This window comes from Tachysurus vachellii, chromosome 20 (genome assembly GCF_030014155.1).
Source record: "Tachysurus vachellii isolate PV-2020 chromosome 20, HZAU_Pvac_v1, whole genome shotgun sequence".
NCBI classification, from domain to species: Eukaryota; Metazoa; Chordata; class Actinopteri; order Siluriformes; family Bagridae; genus Tachysurus; species Tachysurus vachellii.
This window is the reverse complement of record NC_083479.1, coordinates 11,656,972-11,675,403: the sequence shown is the minus strand read 5'-3', so window position 1 is coordinate 11,675,403 and position 18,432 is coordinate 11,656,972. Positions and strand designations below refer to the sequence as shown.

General features: G+C 37.4%; 1 protein-coding gene across 16 annotated transcripts in view; it reads left to right on the top strand.

Moving 5' to 3' along the window:
• The window catches only part of dlg2 (discs, large homolog 2 (Drosophila)), a 194,733-nt gene that overhangs the window by 48,305 nt on the left and 127,996 nt on the right, over window positions 1–18,432 (top strand). The window contains exon 1 of one of the 16 annotated variants that reach the window (XM_060895367.1): window positions 2,680–2,945. The exons of the other annotated variants lie outside the window; for them this stretch is intronic. Within the exon in view, the coding sequence (XP_060751350.1) occupies window positions 2,916–2,945 (30 nt within the window). The 5' untranslated portion in view covers window positions 2,680–2,915. Of the gene's footprint in view, window positions 1–2,679; window positions 2,946–18,432 lie in introns of those variants that run through there. 16 annotated transcript variants of the gene reach the window in all.

The following is an 18,432-nucleotide window of genomic DNA, read 5'->3' as shown; positions in this document are numbered from 1 at the left end:
CTCCCTCAGTCACTCGGGTTCGAGGGTCTTTTCCGTTAACGTTTAGGGTTTCTTCAGCTTTTTACTTCGGGTTGTAACAATAATACGTACTTACTAACCAGTAGAGTTCTGGTAAACGTGGGTTCGTTCAGACGTGGTGCTTGCTTGGTAGAATGTGACTCGCATTGCGTCTCTGCCTGTCGGAGATTTTTTTCTTTTTTAAACCTTAAGCTGTCTCTAACCAGTAACCAGACACTGAGTGTCTGACACGTTTTTGCTGTATTTCATAAAAACATAAAGGTAGTATGCTAGTGTTATAAATATTACAAATTAATTATTACCGGTTAAAGCCCCAGCCCATCTCAAGACAATCCCGCCTACTTCCGGGTTAGGCCCCACCCACTCAGAGTACGGATACAGATACAGATAATTCATATGGTTAACAGATACGGATACAGATACAGATAATGCTGTACTCGCTCATCCCTTATATATATATATATATATATATATATATATATATATATATATATATATATATATATATATACACACACATAAAGACAAACAAATAAAGGCAACATTGAATGTCCTACTACAGAATCTCTGATTTTTGATTTAAGCTAATTTTCCATTAATAGTGACAGGCCTGACAGAAAAACTTTTTTCTGGGTCATTATACCTAATACACTTCTCACACTGTTTTAGTTCCTGCACGCTGTTAGTGCAGTCACTGTATAACCTGGTCTTTTCACTCCAACTATCATTACATATGCCCTGCTGAATAAATGTAAAAGTAAATTGCACATAGTATATACATTATATAGTTAAAAGTATCTGGACAGCTTGATAGACTTTTTTTTTTTTTTTTTTTTTTAGATTTTGTAGTATGGCTATATTGCATGGAATTTGCCCTTCAGCCTCAAGAGCGCTAGTGAGGTCAGACATTGAGGTCAGACAAGAACGCCTGGTACACAGTTCCAATTCAGTTTCCAGCAGGGATGTGGTCAGGGCTCTGTGCAAGCCACTCAAGTTCTTCCAAACCAACGCACATGAGCATTGCCATACTAGGTCTTGTTTGGGTCCCTTACTTCCAGTAAATGGAATTGTGTGATTAATTATATGATTCCATATTTGTGTTAACAGTTTGGGGCTGAAACACATATAAGTGTGATGGTCACATGACTACGAAGCTTTGGGTGAATAGTGTATATTTGAAGAGTATTTCTGGCATGCTAATTAATGTAATTAATATAACAAATATGATTAAAGTTGTTTGTGGTGGAGGTTTTCCTTTGACTCCATTAGCAGAGAGTTCTACTTGTTTAGACTAAAAGCTGTAAAAGAGCTAAATTGTACTACAGTATATACAGAATAATGTGAAAGCTGAATCATTTGCGAGACTATAAATATTAGAGTTTATGGTCAGTTCAGTGTGCATTGGTGTCATGTTGGTGAATGAATCGGTCACTACTCTGGTCAGAACAACAGGATTGTGGGCTAAGAGGTGGGTGTGGCAGGGTTTAATGCTTTGTTGTGATAAAGCTAGCTGATACAGAAACTCAGAGGCATTCTTGAGAAATCTATTTTTAACTGAATTTTAAAACCCATCTGAGTTTACAGTTCTATGCCTATGCTTGCAATGCTTGTAGTGTATAATAGAAAACCATGAACAAGATTACTAGATTAGATTTTACTCAGTGTGGAGTTTTGTTTCTGTCTCAATGTCGATGTTGGTTTCTTTTGGGTTTCTGGTTTCTTCTTTCCTCTCAAAAACATACCAGTAGGTGGATTGTCTATGCTTGCCCTGAATGAGTGTGTGTGGATGTCTGTGTTGGATTTGAGTGTGTTGAAGTGTTCTCCCTAGATTGGCATATTATTCTTGCTCCCACAGTTCCCAGGATAGGCTCTGGATCAACTAAGATCCTATCCAGGATAAAATGGATTTCCTGAGAGAAATAAAAGAATTAGGAGATTTTGCAAGTTTTATTGTATTGAGAAAACTTCTAAAGCCTGTTTAATCAAAAATCACCTATAATGGAAGCCCAAGTGTTGGTGTTGAGTTTTGACAAATGCTTAAAATGCTTTACTATGTAAAGCCAATTCACTACACACTTCAAATCCACTCTAGCAGGATGATAAGGATGAAGGAATGTCTTACAGTACAAAAGCTGTTATGCATACTTTCCCACAAAACTACGTCAGGACCCAGAAAGGCTTAGATTTAGAGCGTAATGTACACATACCTTTGACCGAAGTGTCAAATGAGTGTTCTGTGAGTTGATGAGTTGAATAAATGATTTTGACATAATTCAGCAATAGTGCTCCTTTATAAACAGGTTTTCTTTTTATGCCTTTCAGCTCTTGTCCTTAGCCATTGCACATACGGTATATGCAGCAGCTATAGACTAAGTTGAAAAATGTTAAAAATGCTCATTTAATATTATTAGCCTTTTATCTGTCATCTTGTATTGTCTGCATTATGCATCAGTCCCTCGATTCTTGTTTCAGATACACACCCGAATTACACACATTTGCATTCCCACCCCCACATTCATTCAGCATCCTCCCTCAAAAAGTATCTTTGTACTGAGTCTGTAAAAATCTAAGCTCATGGTAGCAGTAAGACCTTTTCTCACAAATTCTGGAGAAAACATGCTGTTCTGTGGCATTCTTGGGCCCCAGTGTTACACTGAAGCAGCTCTGGGTGTACTCCCTGGCCCTGGTCTTTTTGGTTCCTGCTTGGCAGGGATTCCTGCAGTGGACTTTGTTATGTGCCGCAGAGCGCTGATTGCAGCTATGGGAAAGCACTTCAGGGCTGCCCCACATCTCAGACACACACACACACTTTACTGGCTAGAGAGAGGGGAGCCGTCCTGTCGAGCCTGTACACACTGTACAATCTGCCTGAAGCCTGTGTTTATACACTCGCAGCCATGCAGGAGCAGTGGCACAGCAGCTCTGAGGTAAGAACACACAATCAGGTTTATAACAGCTGATTTATTTGAGTGTTGCCACAGACTAGAAGATTATAAGGTTTTTCCAGGATGTATATGGTGAATGATTTAGCTTGCTGGGATTTTTCAGGTTGTTGTTCCTGAACTCCAAAAAACTGCAGCAGAGTGGCTTGCCCTGCTCTCTTTCTGGCTCTTTCTCTTTTTGAAACCCTTCCTCAAACTTACATTTCTCGCTCTACAGCTGACTTACTGGAATCTTCTTCTTCATCATCTCATAATCCTTTTCTCACACTCCTTCACCTTCCTGTCATTCTTGTTAGTCATTTTTCTCTCTCTGCATTTCTCACTCTTACACTCATCCTGCTTTACAGATGAGTGCTGACTATGAGGAGCCTCATTTTCTGAATGCAGCAGATGGAGATGGTGAAGTGAGGAAGTATACACTTGTGGCTCATCGAACACTTCGACTTTAGAGCAGTTGGTGCAGTTGGAGGTCTTGCATATGTTGTGTGTTTGTGTATTAGTGGTTGGGGTTTGTGCCCTGTTTTGTGCTCTTGTCTATTCTGGCCACTCACACACACCCACACATGCCCTGAATAAAGAAATTTGAATAAAAGGAACAGATTGAGAAACTGGAATGACAGGGAGAGATGGAGATTAAGTGTGAGCTGAATCTGTTCTTCACACACTTGCTATTGATCAGTTCCAGTCTATATCTTTTGAGTGCATTCTTTATCCCATTGCCTATCTTTCCATAGCTCAGTACAATATCTCTATTGTTCACTCTGCTTCTCCAATTACAGCCTGCTTTCCATTGGTTGTTTGTGTGTGTATGTGTGTGTATATGAGAGAGAGAGAGAGAGAGAGAGAAAGAAAGAAAGAAAGAAAATATAGAAAGTTCATGTTACCTCTTTACTGGACCAGTAAACATGGGAAACTAATAGATACTTTACACACACTCAAACACAATTCGAAGCTTAAGACATTATCATATTTCGTACAGTACATTTATTCACAAATATCTGCTTATTGTGTTTCACTAATATGCAGACATTAAAGTCATGAAATGATATCTACCATTAAAGTGACGTCATGACAAAAAATAACTATGAAGTATAACAAGAATTTTCTTTTGTCAGGAGTATATTTCATTATACATTTATTATTAGATTTCTAAACCCAAAACTGAGATTTTTTGCACTTATTAGATAGTTTAGATTAGGTGCTTTGCTTAATGTTACTGTAATGTTAAGAAAGCTGCACAACCTGTACTTTATGACAACCGATAACCTGCATAAATATTTATAAAGACTTATTCCTTCAAGCATCATCGGTCATAATGGCTGACATGACAACTGACAAATAATTTGGTTACTGTAGTTGTAACTCTGCAATAAGCTTAATATAGCTTAATAAGCTAATACATACATAACCCTCATTACTGTTTCACAATGCTGTCATAAGTACTCTTATAAACTTATATACAGAAATAAGGAACACACTTTACTTGAGAAAATGTAGTTAAATATGTTATTACAGTGTATATATAACTGTTATAAGCCTGTTATGACATGTTTTAATGCAGTGTTATGTTATGACTATATTTTGCATGGCGATATTATTACTGCTATGTGGCAAGATATCCTTCTTTCAGAAGTGTATTTTTCCTAGTTAACTTTAAAATAAAATAAAACAAAAAACTAACGGGATAAACCTTTAGAAATGTTTATGTAGATTGTGTGCCAAGAAGGGCTTATGTAGATGTATGTATTGTTAACATTACTCTTAAATATTTACCAAATCAGATTTTCTTTTTATATTTTGTTCATGTAAACATTGGTGCATTTGCAAAGGTGTTATTTCCATGGCTTGCATTGTAAAGTTACACTTAAATATAAAGCTTTGCTTCAAGGTTTCACTTTGCTGTTCTGCTGCATGTCACATTACCGGCCACATTCAGTAACTTATTCCAGCACAGGAATGGAAAGCGGGCTGGTATCCAGTGCTGCTCCCGCCACTCCAGAAATGCAAATCAGCACAGTTTTTTCGACTAGTGATGGATATTATTTAGGATTTTATTGATACGGCTTCTATCAATAAATTTAATCAATACTAATTTCAGTACTCTTACCAAGTGGTTCCAGTGTCTTAGTACACTGGGCATGAAGCAGGAATACCCCCTCCAAACACAGTATACCATGTATACACCCTTATTCACACAAACCTTTGCACCAAGGAGCAATTTAGTACAGCACACCTATGCTATGCTCATCAGAACAGGCTCTCTGGAGCTGTGAGTAGACAGCACTGCCTGCTGTGCAACCAGCTGTTTATACTATTTTGCTAAAAACCTAATGTTAACTAGAAAAAAGAAGAAGGGGCCTTTATTATTAGCACAACCCATACATTTCAGCACAGTGGAAAACTTTTCTTTGTATGTCCCAGCTGAGGAATTTGGGGTCAGAGCACAATATATAACCTATTGAGTAATTTTATTGAGTACTGGAAAAAATTAAGAACTTATTCCAAACTTTTCTTAAATCAGCATTTCTACATGTATAGCAGCCATTCCATTCCAGTGTCTGCTGAATTCCAACACATGCACACATCATTATGCTCATTGAAGTAGGTGATCACCTAAACCAAACCTAACTAACCTTATTTAAACCTTAGTACCTCAAAAGTAACTAAAGGCAAATAATAACTATTTAACAATGCAAAAGTTTTGAGTGAGGAAAAGAAGGATTCAATTCTGTCTTTACTGGCAGAGGGATACAGTGAGCGTCAGGTTGCTTCCATCCTTAAAATTTCAAAGACAGCGGTTCATGAGAACAAGGTCAAGCTGCAGACATTAGCAACAACGAAAGATTGCAAAAATGACTTGTTACTGACAGGGATGACCACCAATTCATGGATGGCAGCTTGGGTGAAGTGCACAGCAAGGATGGTTTCGAAACAGGCTCCTAGAAGCAGGGCTGAAGGTAAGCAAAGCTAGAAAAAAGCCTTTCATCAATAAGAAGCAAAAAATATTCAGGCTGAGGCTTGCAAATGACCATAAGGATTGCACCGTAGAGTGCTGGAGTAAGGTCATCTTCTCTGATGAGTCCAGTTTTTATCTTTGCCCAACAAATTGGTGTCCAGTGGATAAACAGAGACCTGGTGAGGCCTTCAATCCACAGTGTCTTGCACCCACTATGACATTTGGTAGAGGATTGATGATGATAATCAGGCACATTCGTCTTTGTGAAGGGCACATGGATCAAGCCACGTACAAGGTTGTAATGAAGAAAACTTGCTTTCTTCTTCTCTGACTATGTTTCCCAACCTTGAGGATTGTTTTTTCCAGCAGGACAATGTTCCATGTACACAACCAGATCAAGGTATGGATGGAGGACCATCACATCAAGACTCTGTCATTGCCAGCCCAATCTCCAGACCTGGTCCCCACTGAAAACCTCTGGAATGTGATCAAGAGGAAGACGGATGGCCACAAGCCATCATACAAAGCACAGCTATAGTTTTATAAAGTCACCCATGAGCAATGAGAAAGATTGGTAGAGAGCATGCTAAGATGCATGAAAGCTGTGATTGAAAATCAGGCTTATTCCACCAAATATTGATTTTTTAAGTTAAAACATTAGTATTGTGTTGTTCAAAAATGAACATGAGCTTATTTTCTTTGCATTGTTTGAGGTCTGAAAACACTGCATGTTTTCTTTTTCTATTTTATTTTTACCAGTTGTTATTTTTTGCAAATAAATGCTCTAAATGACAATATTTTTATTTGGGATTTGGGAGAAATGTTATCAGTAGTTTATAGAATAAAACAAAAACGTTCACTTTATTTCAAACACATACCTATAAATAGTAAAACCTGAGAAACTGATCATGTTGCAGTGGTCTCTTAATTTTTTCCAGAGCTGTTTATATTGCAACAGAGTAAACTCTATAACAAACAATAGTTCCTTAGGGGACATCATCAGTTTTATAGAAAGCCACAGCCTTGAGACTTCACTGTTGGATTGACAAAAACTAGGGTTGATCTCACATAATTAGGATTTGGATATCAAACTTATGTTGATTCAAATCTTGATGAAAATATAGAATTTGTAGGTGGACAACAATTCTTTATTTGTACTTTAAGCAGATTGGGAGATTTTTGTGTCTTCAGCATCCAATAGTTTATGCAGAGGTTTTAAAAAAGAATTAACCATAGCACATGCAGTGCATCAGGATCATGCAGGTCTGGGGGGGAAGAAAAAACTCACCACAGGCTTATTGTATCGGGATCTTACTCCAGCATCTCAGAATCTTGCATCAGCATCACATCAGATGGAAGGAGCAAACATACCACTCCAGACAGAAATCACAGATTGTTCAATATGATAGGTGTGTACAATACTCAAGACAGTGTGTCTTTGGTAATTATAGTGCAAACAGGGACTCCCACAGGTCTAGCAATGACAGCTTAACTAAAAGGGAGAGCCAGAAAGACAAAACATCGTGAGAGCTCCCTGTCACCATACATCTCCTTCAACATCAATAAATCACATAAGCGAGGGGAGACATTATAACCAACATTTTAGTTTATTCTCTAGTATACATCCTAGTACAGTAATACCTCAAGATACGAGTTTAATTCGTTCTGTGACCTTGCTCGTATCTCAATTTGCTTGTATCTCAAAGCAATTTTCCCCATTTAAATTAATCGAAATCCCATTAATCTGTTCCAGCTCGCAAAATTCCACTCCAGTTGTTTTGTTTATGTGTTTTGAATATGAAAAATGTACAGTACCTGTATTTATAAATGACAAATATTGTATAAAAACATACAGTAATAAAAGAGAATGTTAAAAAAATAAACTGGTTTTACTTTACGGAAGATGCGCACGGAGGTTGAGGGAGGAGTAAACAGGCGGAGGAGTTAGGAGGAATTACACTTTCACTTTCGTTCACTTCCTCGCTACTGTACACTCTTAATGCTACTTTACACTTAAATGGAACTTAACTAAACTTCACTAAAATTCTTTTTTAACGAAATTCTCTTAACTGAACTAAATTGGTACAATTTCTGTTTTCTTTACATTCATTTTGCTTCATTTTCTTCATCGCTTTTCTCTTCACTTGTTTTTGCCTTTTTTGTCACTCTTTCCTCACTAACAACTGCCAGTCGTTTTAATAAAAACCTGTCCGGTCGGCATATCAGATGCGGTGTAGTTGCACAAGTTCACATTTTTTAACGGATCCAACGCTCAAAACGGATCCGAAAATTACGGATCCGCAGATGGTCGGCACCTCACGCAGCACCTTTGTGACTCTCCATAGGAAATGAATGACTTCCGTTTTATTGGCCATCGTTTGTCGTGTGCAGTGGAAAGGCGGCTTTAACCGTGTGATACGCGGGAAGCTGAGGCGGGGGAAACAGAGCACACGTGGTTGTTGGGGATCTTTGTTTCGGCGGTGGTGGCGGCTCGGATGCTCTTATCTCAAAAATTTGCTCGTATCTCAAGCCAAAAATATGGTCGAATCACAGCTCGTATCTCAAAAAATTCATATGTCAAAGCACTCGTATCTCGAGGTGTCACTGTAATTCTCTGTGTCCATACATCTTCAATTTTGCATGTTTATTGAATAGAGAGGTTGTTAGTATTATGAATAATCAGGTATATTTTCCACCTAGTCATGATTCATATTATTTAAGACACTGACATAAGAAGATCATTCCAAAAGTATTTTAATTATTCATGATAATTAACACAGTGAATCCGCTTGGTACAGTATGTGTGGACACCTGAGTATATACTTTAATCTCACTGAGGATCTGTTCATTGGAAGCCAGAGTCCTTTAACAGAAGGAAAAATGCCCTTCAGTTGTTGATATGCTCATGCAGGATTACTGATCAGTTCTGAGTTGAAATCTGACTTGGTGTGAAAAAGTGTTTGCCCCCTTCCTGTTTTTTACATGTTTGTCAATCTTTAAAGTTTCAGAATATCAAATAAATTTAAATATTAGTCAAAGATAACACAAGTAAACACAACATGCAGTTTGTAAATGAAGGTTTTTATAATTAAGGGAAAACAAAATCCAAACTTACATGGCCCTGTGTGAAAAAGTGTTTGATGCTAAATCTAACAACTTGATGGGCTGCCCTTAGCAGCAAGAACTGCAGACACTTGCGATAACTTGCAATGAGTCTGTTACAGAGCTGTGGAGGAATTTTGGTCCACTCGTCGTAATTCTCGTTAAAATTGTTGTAATTCAGCCACACTGGAGGGTTTTTGAGCATGAACCTCCTTTTTAAGGTCATGCCACAGCATCTCAATAGGATTCAGGTCAGGACTTTGACTAGGCCACTGCAAAGTCTTCATTTTGTTTTTCTGCAGCCATTCAGAAGTGGACTTGCTGGTGTGTTTTGGATCATTGTCCTGCTGCAGAACCCAAGTTCGCTTCAGCTTGAGGTCACGAACAGATGACCGCACATTGTCCTTCGGGATTTTTTTTGTAGACAGCAGAATTTCACATTTCAACATACTTTTTATCCATTTATAGTTACACTGAATATAGTTGAGCATCCACAACAAAAGTTAGCTGCAGTTATCACTTACTGTATAGCAGATCAAACAGCTGTAAACAGTCGTTCTCTCACACTCTCATTTTCACTCTCTTGTAAATAGTTGTGAAAGTTCAGAAGTCAAAAACACACAGCTTGTCATAATACTGATAAACCAAAAAATCTTTGCACTGAAGATATTCCCTTGTTGGAAATCTTTACCTCTGACTGTAACAAAGTACTGACACTAGGAATCAATACTTGGTATACTAATGATGTTATTACTTGCTAAAATTTATATTCTTATATACACAACATTGTTTTTTTGCCTGGACTATTATACCAAATGTAATAAGCACTGTTGCCTTGGTAACTGCCTACTTTGTTACCCCATTATTTTGCTTTTGCTAAATAAGTTATTGACTTTTGCTCACCGGGGCTAATTAATGTAGATGCTGAATGGTGCAAGGCTCTTAACTTCTAGTGGAAAGTGTGCTATAAGCAATTGATTTCTCTGGAGTGGTATTTTACCTGACACTGCTTTAATCTTAGACTTTAATAACACATCAGTAAAGCAGTAAGTGTAGACAGTGGCTGAAAAGGTATTTGGGCTTCTCTTTTAACTCCTACTACGAACTCACAACTCTGACTATGTGTTGTTTTTGTAATTAAATTCTGTGAAAACATTATTCTATTTTAGACTCAGTGACACACCGTGACAGTAGGAAGAAGGTTGTGTCTCTGCATCATGCTGTGTGTCCTTCAGCCTGAAATGTTTTGTATTAGAACCTCCACAGAGCTCTGCAGTTAGCTCAGAGTCTCTGAATCACAACTTTCTGGCATGGTTGCTAAAAGTTTATTTGAATCAGGCCTTGTTTTGCTGTCTCTTGCTGAGCACCTCAGGCTGTGTGTGTTTGTCAGCTGTGTGTGTATATGTCTGTCTTTGTGTGTTAGAGAGAGAGAGAGAGAGAGAGAGAGAGAAGTGAAGACAGCCTGTAGATATTGGAGCAAAGGTCCACTGCATAGCTTACTAAACATTTGCATTCACATCATGTAAGGGAACTTTCTCAGGCACTGAGCCTAGAGCTCTGAACAAAACTTGCGAGCTTAGCTTGCTGTCATCCAAGCCGCTGTGAGTGACAGCTCAGACGCTCCTCCACATGCTCAGTGTTTGAGAAGATAATTGCCTGGAACAGTCTGTGATTAGTGACGGTGTTTTGTGCTTAGTTCTATGCCAAGTTTGGCACTGTGATCAATGAAAGATGCTTCATGTGGATTTGTATTTCTTTGCTCATGTTTTGGAAGAGGGAAGGACAGAGATGATGTGTGAGTGTTTATAAAATTGTGTCCATGACTGAGATAATGTTTGTGTCATGGAAAGTAAGACAGGGAGAAGAATGCTGTGCGTTTCTTTTTGTTATAGTGAGTGTCTGTGTGTGTGTGTGTGTGTGTGTTTGTGTGTGTGTTTGTGTGTGCATTAATTAGCTTTTGGAAGTGGAAGAGGGAAACCTACGCAAAAGTGCGATCTTAAAAATCTTTAAAGCAGCAGAACTATTTTTGGTATTTATTTATTTAGAAGTGAATTCTTCATATCTACAATTAAAGCCAATTTGTGATGCATCCAGTTACTTTATTTTCAGCGCAGCGTTATGCTCCAAATAGAACACAAATAGCTAAAATTTTGGTTTCTAAGGTTTGGTCATATGTTTCTTTAAAAAAAATTTAATAAGCTCTTTTTTCTGGCTGTGATAAGCCAAGAGAAAATGCCTTGTAGGCAATTTTCTTTTAGACTCATAAATGCTTGAATAGGATGTTTCTAGATAACTTGTTGTACTACTTGTTGTAGTCACAAGGCAGCTTTACATACATTTTGGATTATATGATTAATCCAGAGGCAGTGATGGTCAGAAAAAACCTTGAGATGGAATAGGGAAGAATTTAGAAGAGGAATCATGACTCAAATGTAGGACTCATGTGGCCAAGAACTAGCTAGTTTCACAGAACAAGCCAGATTTCCCCTCATTTCCCACAAGCCAGATCTACAATTTGACCACTACGATCTGAGCGATTTCATTTGACTAGCATTACTGTGATTCACTGAGAATGCAGCCAGTTTGGCTCTCTTGGTTCCCTAACTACAGATTGGTGTGGCTGCATTGGGATTTGAACCTGTGATGTCTGGACCAAGGGGAAAAAGGTTTTCCAGAGAGCCAGTAAGACTGCAATCTTTGAGATTCTGAGAAAGGTGTACAAAGATATCAGACAATCTGTAGCGCAAAAAGGCTCTAAAGCTGAGAGTAAGAGAACAATAATAGAAATAAAACATATGTATATATTTTCATTAGCTCTGTGAATAATACTATGATGAAACATCTTCTGTGCTTGTTGTAGTTGAATTTCAGAGTCTCAGAGCTCACATTTAATTGGTCTTTCCTGCTGTAATTAAACAACCTCTAAAACTAATCCAAACTAATTAATTTAGATGGTGTTCTACTTTGGATATCCGCTGGCTGTGTAGCATATGTCTCCTTTGAGACTTTTCATACCGTGTTCAGGGTCTGTGCGGCGGTTTACTTCAGCAGCTCTGTTTGCTAAGCCACATAAAATCTATAAAGCTTTTTATAGACTTTTTTTAAAAAAAAAAAAAAAAAAAAACAACTCTGTTCCTTTCTGTTATAGGGCAGATAAATATGAAATGCATCTAGAAAAGAAGCAGCTGTGGTAATGATCTCCCACAGCTGTGAATATAATGCAGAAATACATAACATCTCATTTCGAAGCCTATGCCGGAGCATTAGCTCGAGTTTATTCATCAACCCAACTTGAAAGCCATTTTGTTGTGGATGGAGTTGGGCATTTTGTAAATGTTAGTACTGACCCTGAAGCTCATGCTGTGCAGGGGTATAAATTAAAAGTGGCTTCTGTATGCAAATCTGTGCAACCTGAGGAACTGGATCTTCCTCCTGCACTCATTAGATAGTGTATATTCTGCTGTTTGTGGTACTTTTGTACACAAACACTACTCTGAGCTGGAAGTTTACTGTCTACCTGTTTGCTAGTGGAGTAAAGTAAATTTCATGATGGCGTTGATTCACTGCAGTGACACTATGGCTTCCTGGCTCACTGTTGTGTCGTTGTGGCTGAGGTCAGATTAGCAGATGTGCTTTCACTAGAACATCTCTTGTGTGCTGAAGGCATGCTGAAATATTAATGGCCTCTGTAGGGCTTTTACTTGCAGGTATGCTTCATTTGGATATAGAAGCAGAAGGGAAAAGCATGATTGCTTGACACACTACCTCAGTGTAGACGGAGGGATTTCAGAGATGCAGCACTAATGTATGAGAATATAGCGCTGTAAATCTTAAATCTTAAGGTGGTAGAAAAGAGCAGTGATATAGATAAATATATTTTGCTTCTTTGTGGGCTGTGATTGTTTAGCAATGCTAAACAGTGTAATCATTTTCCAACACAAAGAGTTTACTGCTTTATCCAGATCAGGATTCAATTGATTTTGCAGCCTATTCTGGGAAAACCTGCCAAGAAGCAGGGACACATCCTGAATTGGATGTGATTTCATTGCAGAAAAATGCATGAAATCATTTATAACTAGGCATAATTTTGCATTGGTAGTCCACCTGCCTGTATGATTGTAGGATGTCAGAGAAATCCAAAGAACCTGACAGAATTACAGACATGAAGAGGACATGATACTCCACACAGACAGTAACCTGAGATCTGGGTTAAACTGTGGATCCTGAAACTATGAAGCTGCAATGGTATCCTAAAGGTTATTTAGGAAAAGTAAGATTTTTAATGGTAAAGATTTTTCTAACATAACTGTTATGTACTTACACAAAATTTCCTAAAGGTTTGTTTGGTTGACACTTACAGTACAGTGTACTATTAAATGTTATGTGTAGAGCCTTTAATAATCTAGAAAAGTGTTTCCCTGTCCAAAGGATTCCAAGAAGAACTCTTTTTTTTTATCTTTGGAATTTTATTATTCCAAAGCTGTACGGTTGCTGTCTAAAACCATTAAAGATAATAGTTTTTAAATTTAAGCATACTCAGAACACATAGTCATTATTATCAGCAGACCTCAGATGACCTATAGCTATGAAAAGTACACTGATCCAGATGCTGTGCTCCGAAGGCACAAATAATGATTTCTGTCTGACTGTCTTTGAAGAGACTTATGATTCAGTTTTAAGATTAAGATTAAGGAAAGTCTTTCACCATGTGTTGATTGGTTAAATCCAATTTCAGTGGACTGTGTTTGAGAAACAAACACTTTGTTTTGACTGTCGATCCAACTCAGCTGCTACGTTGAGATCAAACCAAGACCATATGTTGTTGTTGTTATTATTATTATTATTATTATTATTATTATTATTATTATTATTATTAGAGGATATAAGGATGATGGCAGTGGATTTCCTGTGTGTCTGCCATTAAATGAGGTGGTGGATTAAACTGCATGATCCTGTGCCATAAGGTATTTAGTTTGCTCTAATTTGCATTCTTAATCATAATTATCTTTTGCTGTTGTAGGTTAATTATGCGTGTGGCCGGCTATCCAGTGGCAGTAGCATCCATTGTTCACTTCATGATGGTGATGATTACAGGCTGCATCATTGTGGCTTTCTGTGTTTATAGTCTTCTACTTCAACATTTCAAGAGTTCCCTAAGTGTTTTAACAGATCTATTATGAGTGGTATGAATTTGTGTATTTGAGCAGCAGTTTGCTGATCCTCTGTCATGTTATGCCCTCTACTGGTCAACACAGGCAGAGATCATGCCATTGGAGCATCCATGTTTAGTCAAATGAGGTCATTGTGAAAATACAATAATAATAGGTTTTTGTTCTATTAGTGGGCTAATGTTAGGTTTCTCAATCCATGCATGTTTTCTTCATGAGTAGAAAGAATCTGATGAGCATTTTAGACTAACACTCTTACAGACTTCATTACAGTTATAAGGGACCAAATGTATTCATTATTTCTTACAAACTGCCATTTAGATTGCTAGTGGTTGTATTGCCCTGAGATCTAAGTTTTTGCTTGTGACCTAAGTGTGTAGCATTTCACTCATACTCCATAGACAAGAGCAGGAGTCCTGTCCAGGAGCATGTTGTTATAAAATGCTTGGCAATGGAAGCATTACCTATGAGTCATATTTAGTGTGATTGGCTAACAATACTAACCAGGCTAGAGTTTTACTTTTGTTCAGTCAATAACAGCTATATTGCACAGTGTGTATTCTGCAGTATATTATGTCATGATACTTATATCTGAGAGTACTTTGATTTCTTTTAGAACACATACTTTTTTTTCATGATGAGGAACTGATTGGATGCTACATTTAGTCTTGTTTATTTCACAAAACAGTGTAATGTTTAGATGTTCAATTAAAAGTATAACATTAAGCATGTGATTTGGTTTTGAACAACACCTGAACATGGTTGGAAATTGGGTATTGTGTTTCATTAAAACGTCTTTAAATATCTTGACATTGTGGCATTGGTGAGGAAGAAGCTTGAACAGGAAGTACAGTACAAAATAATGCACTTGCTGTTTTATCAGACATTTACAGCATAACAAACGGCAAGGTGGTCAAACCGCTGGGCTGCAGACACAAACAACATGCTGCTATAACATCTACCAGCATGGAAAACCAGTCAATTTTTTTCTAACAGAACAAGGACATTAAGCATCGCATTAATAAGCAGCCTCAGGGAATCATGGGTATGCAAATTAGCACTCTCTTTACCAAGGAACAGCTATGCTACCTAATGATATTTATGACATATCTTCCAGGTCTGGTACACATGAAACTAACAGACCAGTGTTTATTATTCACTAAACATTTTTTTTTAAATATAAATTTCCACTAGTTTAGGCAGCTGTTGCACTTCTATTGTCTTTCTCTTTTCCTGTTCTTTTCCTTCTGCTCATCAGATTATAGAGCTGCTTGAAATAAATGAAGTGCATGTGCATGCTAGACAATTTTACCTGTTATCCGTTTACTCTTAAAACACATTTACTCACTTACACACATCTTCTCAACACACAAAAACATCTTATCAGGCGGCATGAATACATTGAAGCAGGCCGACACCCACTACTGCGTCATGCAAACGCCAGTCTACACACATGTGCTGCCTTAATCTATGGTATTAGTATCAAATAGACTTCCTGGATTCTAGTGTAGCAAATGAAGCTGTCATTTCAGTAATGAATTCAGTGATGTGAAAAATGAGCATAAATTATGACTCTGATGAAAGTGTGTTCAAAAAACCAGCATTAATGATTAAAATGTCACGCACAGTTTAGAGAAATGTGAGTCATGAAACAATATTTTGCACCATTTGCTGTTTGAGAGAGCGTGCATGTTTGATTTGCTTGAGGTTTATATGATTCTTCACGGACCTATAAAAACAAAGCAGACGTTTTTTATGAAATGACATGCAGCACATGCGGTGCTTTGGGAACATCATTACAGTATATTGATTAAAACCTTACTGTAAGTATGTATAAAAATGAAGGAGAAATAATTGTTACTGTATGTCGGTTGGTTTTGGGAATATTTCAGCTTTACTTGAGAAATGTAACGAAGTTAATTTCAGTGGGTATTTTGGCAAAATTAACTTTTGGCATCCTGCCTTGATGCCCGATGACGCCTGCCTCCCCGTGACCCGAGGTAGTTCAGATAAGCGGTAGAAAATGAGCGAGCATTACTAACAGCAATATGAACCTTTTTAGCCCATACTCTTGGTAACTTCAAGCTAATTAAGATGAAAAAAAATGGCTTTTCTGATCAATGATATGACTTTTATCTCAAAGAGCTGCCTCACTAACAACACATCAGAGAAACACATCCTGTGATAAACACTGCCTGCGTTAAGAGTGTTAAATTTGTTATTGCTTTTGTTATGTTTTTAGTCTGTAATCTTACTGTGGTAACATTTAACCTTCATGGTTAATTAGCTAGTTTCAAATAATATTGAATAATAGTTTTAAATTTTAGAAAAGTTTAGAAATCAGCAAATTCATATAGACACATACTGCTTCACTCAGTAAATATTGCACCAAATGAAGGCGTTGTAAGCTACTACATGTACCTCCTCACAGATCCTGTTAGTGTAGTTTCTTATAAATGTTAATAGTTAACATTTTCTTAGTTATGTACTGTATATATGGATGGCATGCACTCTACAATACATTTATATCTGCTGTTTAGCTAATTCTATATGGATATGTATGCAGGGTTGTGCTGTAAAAGGAAAAGAATCAGCAGTGAGATGATGTTTAATTGTTTAAAAAGAATAGTTTCTGATATGACTTATAACATCTCAGCTATAACCATTCATAAACAAGTTATTCCCTCACCAGTCTCTCTTTTCTATTTCCAAAATTAATAATAAAAAGATGGAAATGTGAGAAACAGCAAAGAGCATGAAAACTTGTCTTTCAGCAGAAAACTCAAACAGCTTTACCTTTAAAACGCTGACACAGACTGAAGTCTATTTTTCTAAACAGGAAGTGCTTTTTTTTCCGGAAACTTCCTCAGAGCAAAGTAAAAGTTAAATATTCAATTCAATTTATTTATTTAAATTTTATTTATATAGCACTTTTAACAATGGACATGTTCGAAAGCAGCTTAAGAGAAATATATAAATATAGAACAAAAATGACAACATTTTAAATTACATTTATATCTATCTCTAATTAGCAAAGCTGAAGCAACTGTGGCAAGGAAAATCTCCCTGAGATGATATGAGGAAGAAACTGAAGAGCGTGATTATAATAATGTCTTTTATAGTCAAGTGGGGTTGTGTAATAATTTCTGAGCTAATTATCAATATGACACTAATTCTTTTATTGCCGAAGCCTTCAAATGTCCAGTGATCTGAGACCTGAGCACAAAACGAACTGCCACATCAGCAGCCCACGGTGGGCTCCATAGTCTCCAAATGGTTCTATCAACAGCAGCACCATGGATCTCCAGGCTGAAAAAATGACAGTTTTTTAGGACTATGATTTAAAAGATTATGCCAAAAAAGTCCCTACATACAAGTTACTTTAGAAAGTTTGATGCTCAGTGCTATATAGTGTTTTGAATGAAAAAGGCCATCATAATACTGACCTAATATATTTGTGTCAATTTTTTCTAGTAAGCCTTTTGATAAAAAACATGAAAAACACAGAACATTTCACAAACACAGAACTTTTTCACATTTTATACCCGGGTTACTTTTGATAATTAAGTACAAATAATATTACATAGTTTAAAGTGCCTGCTTGAGTCATTTCATAACATTGTTGTGTAATTTTCCTCCCCCAGTCCAAAGACATGCATGGTAGGTTGATTGGCATCTCTGGAAAATTGTCCCTAGTGTGTGATTGCGTGAGTGAATGAGAGTGTGTGTGTGCCCTGCGATGGGTTGGCACTCCGTCCAGGGTGTATCCTGCCTTGATGCCCAATGACGCCTGAGATAGGCACAGGCTCCCCGTGACCCGAGGTAGTTCGGATAAGTGGTAGAAAATGAATGAATGAATGAATGATTCAGAGTCTAAGAAATGTGTCAGAATTCTTGATTCATGTTGGCAGATTGTTAAAATGTAGTGTTTTTTGTGTGTCACACATAAGTAGAGGCTGAACAGAACATGGCCAACAGTGAAATAAAAGACAGAGAGGGTTTTAGGTTTTAGGACTGGAGAGGAACTAAGCAGTGGTGTTTAATAGCAGTATGTGTATGTGAAGTAGACCCATATTCAGTCAGGAGTGAAATATGTCTTGCCAGTTGTGTGTGTGTGTATGTGTGCGTGCACTATTCGTTTTGTACATCAGTGGTCCTGGAGGTAAAGGCACTCTCGCATTCTCTGGAATGTCTCCTATTGTGAGAAAGCTGGAATTTGTCACTCCAATGCTCTGTCACTGCAAAG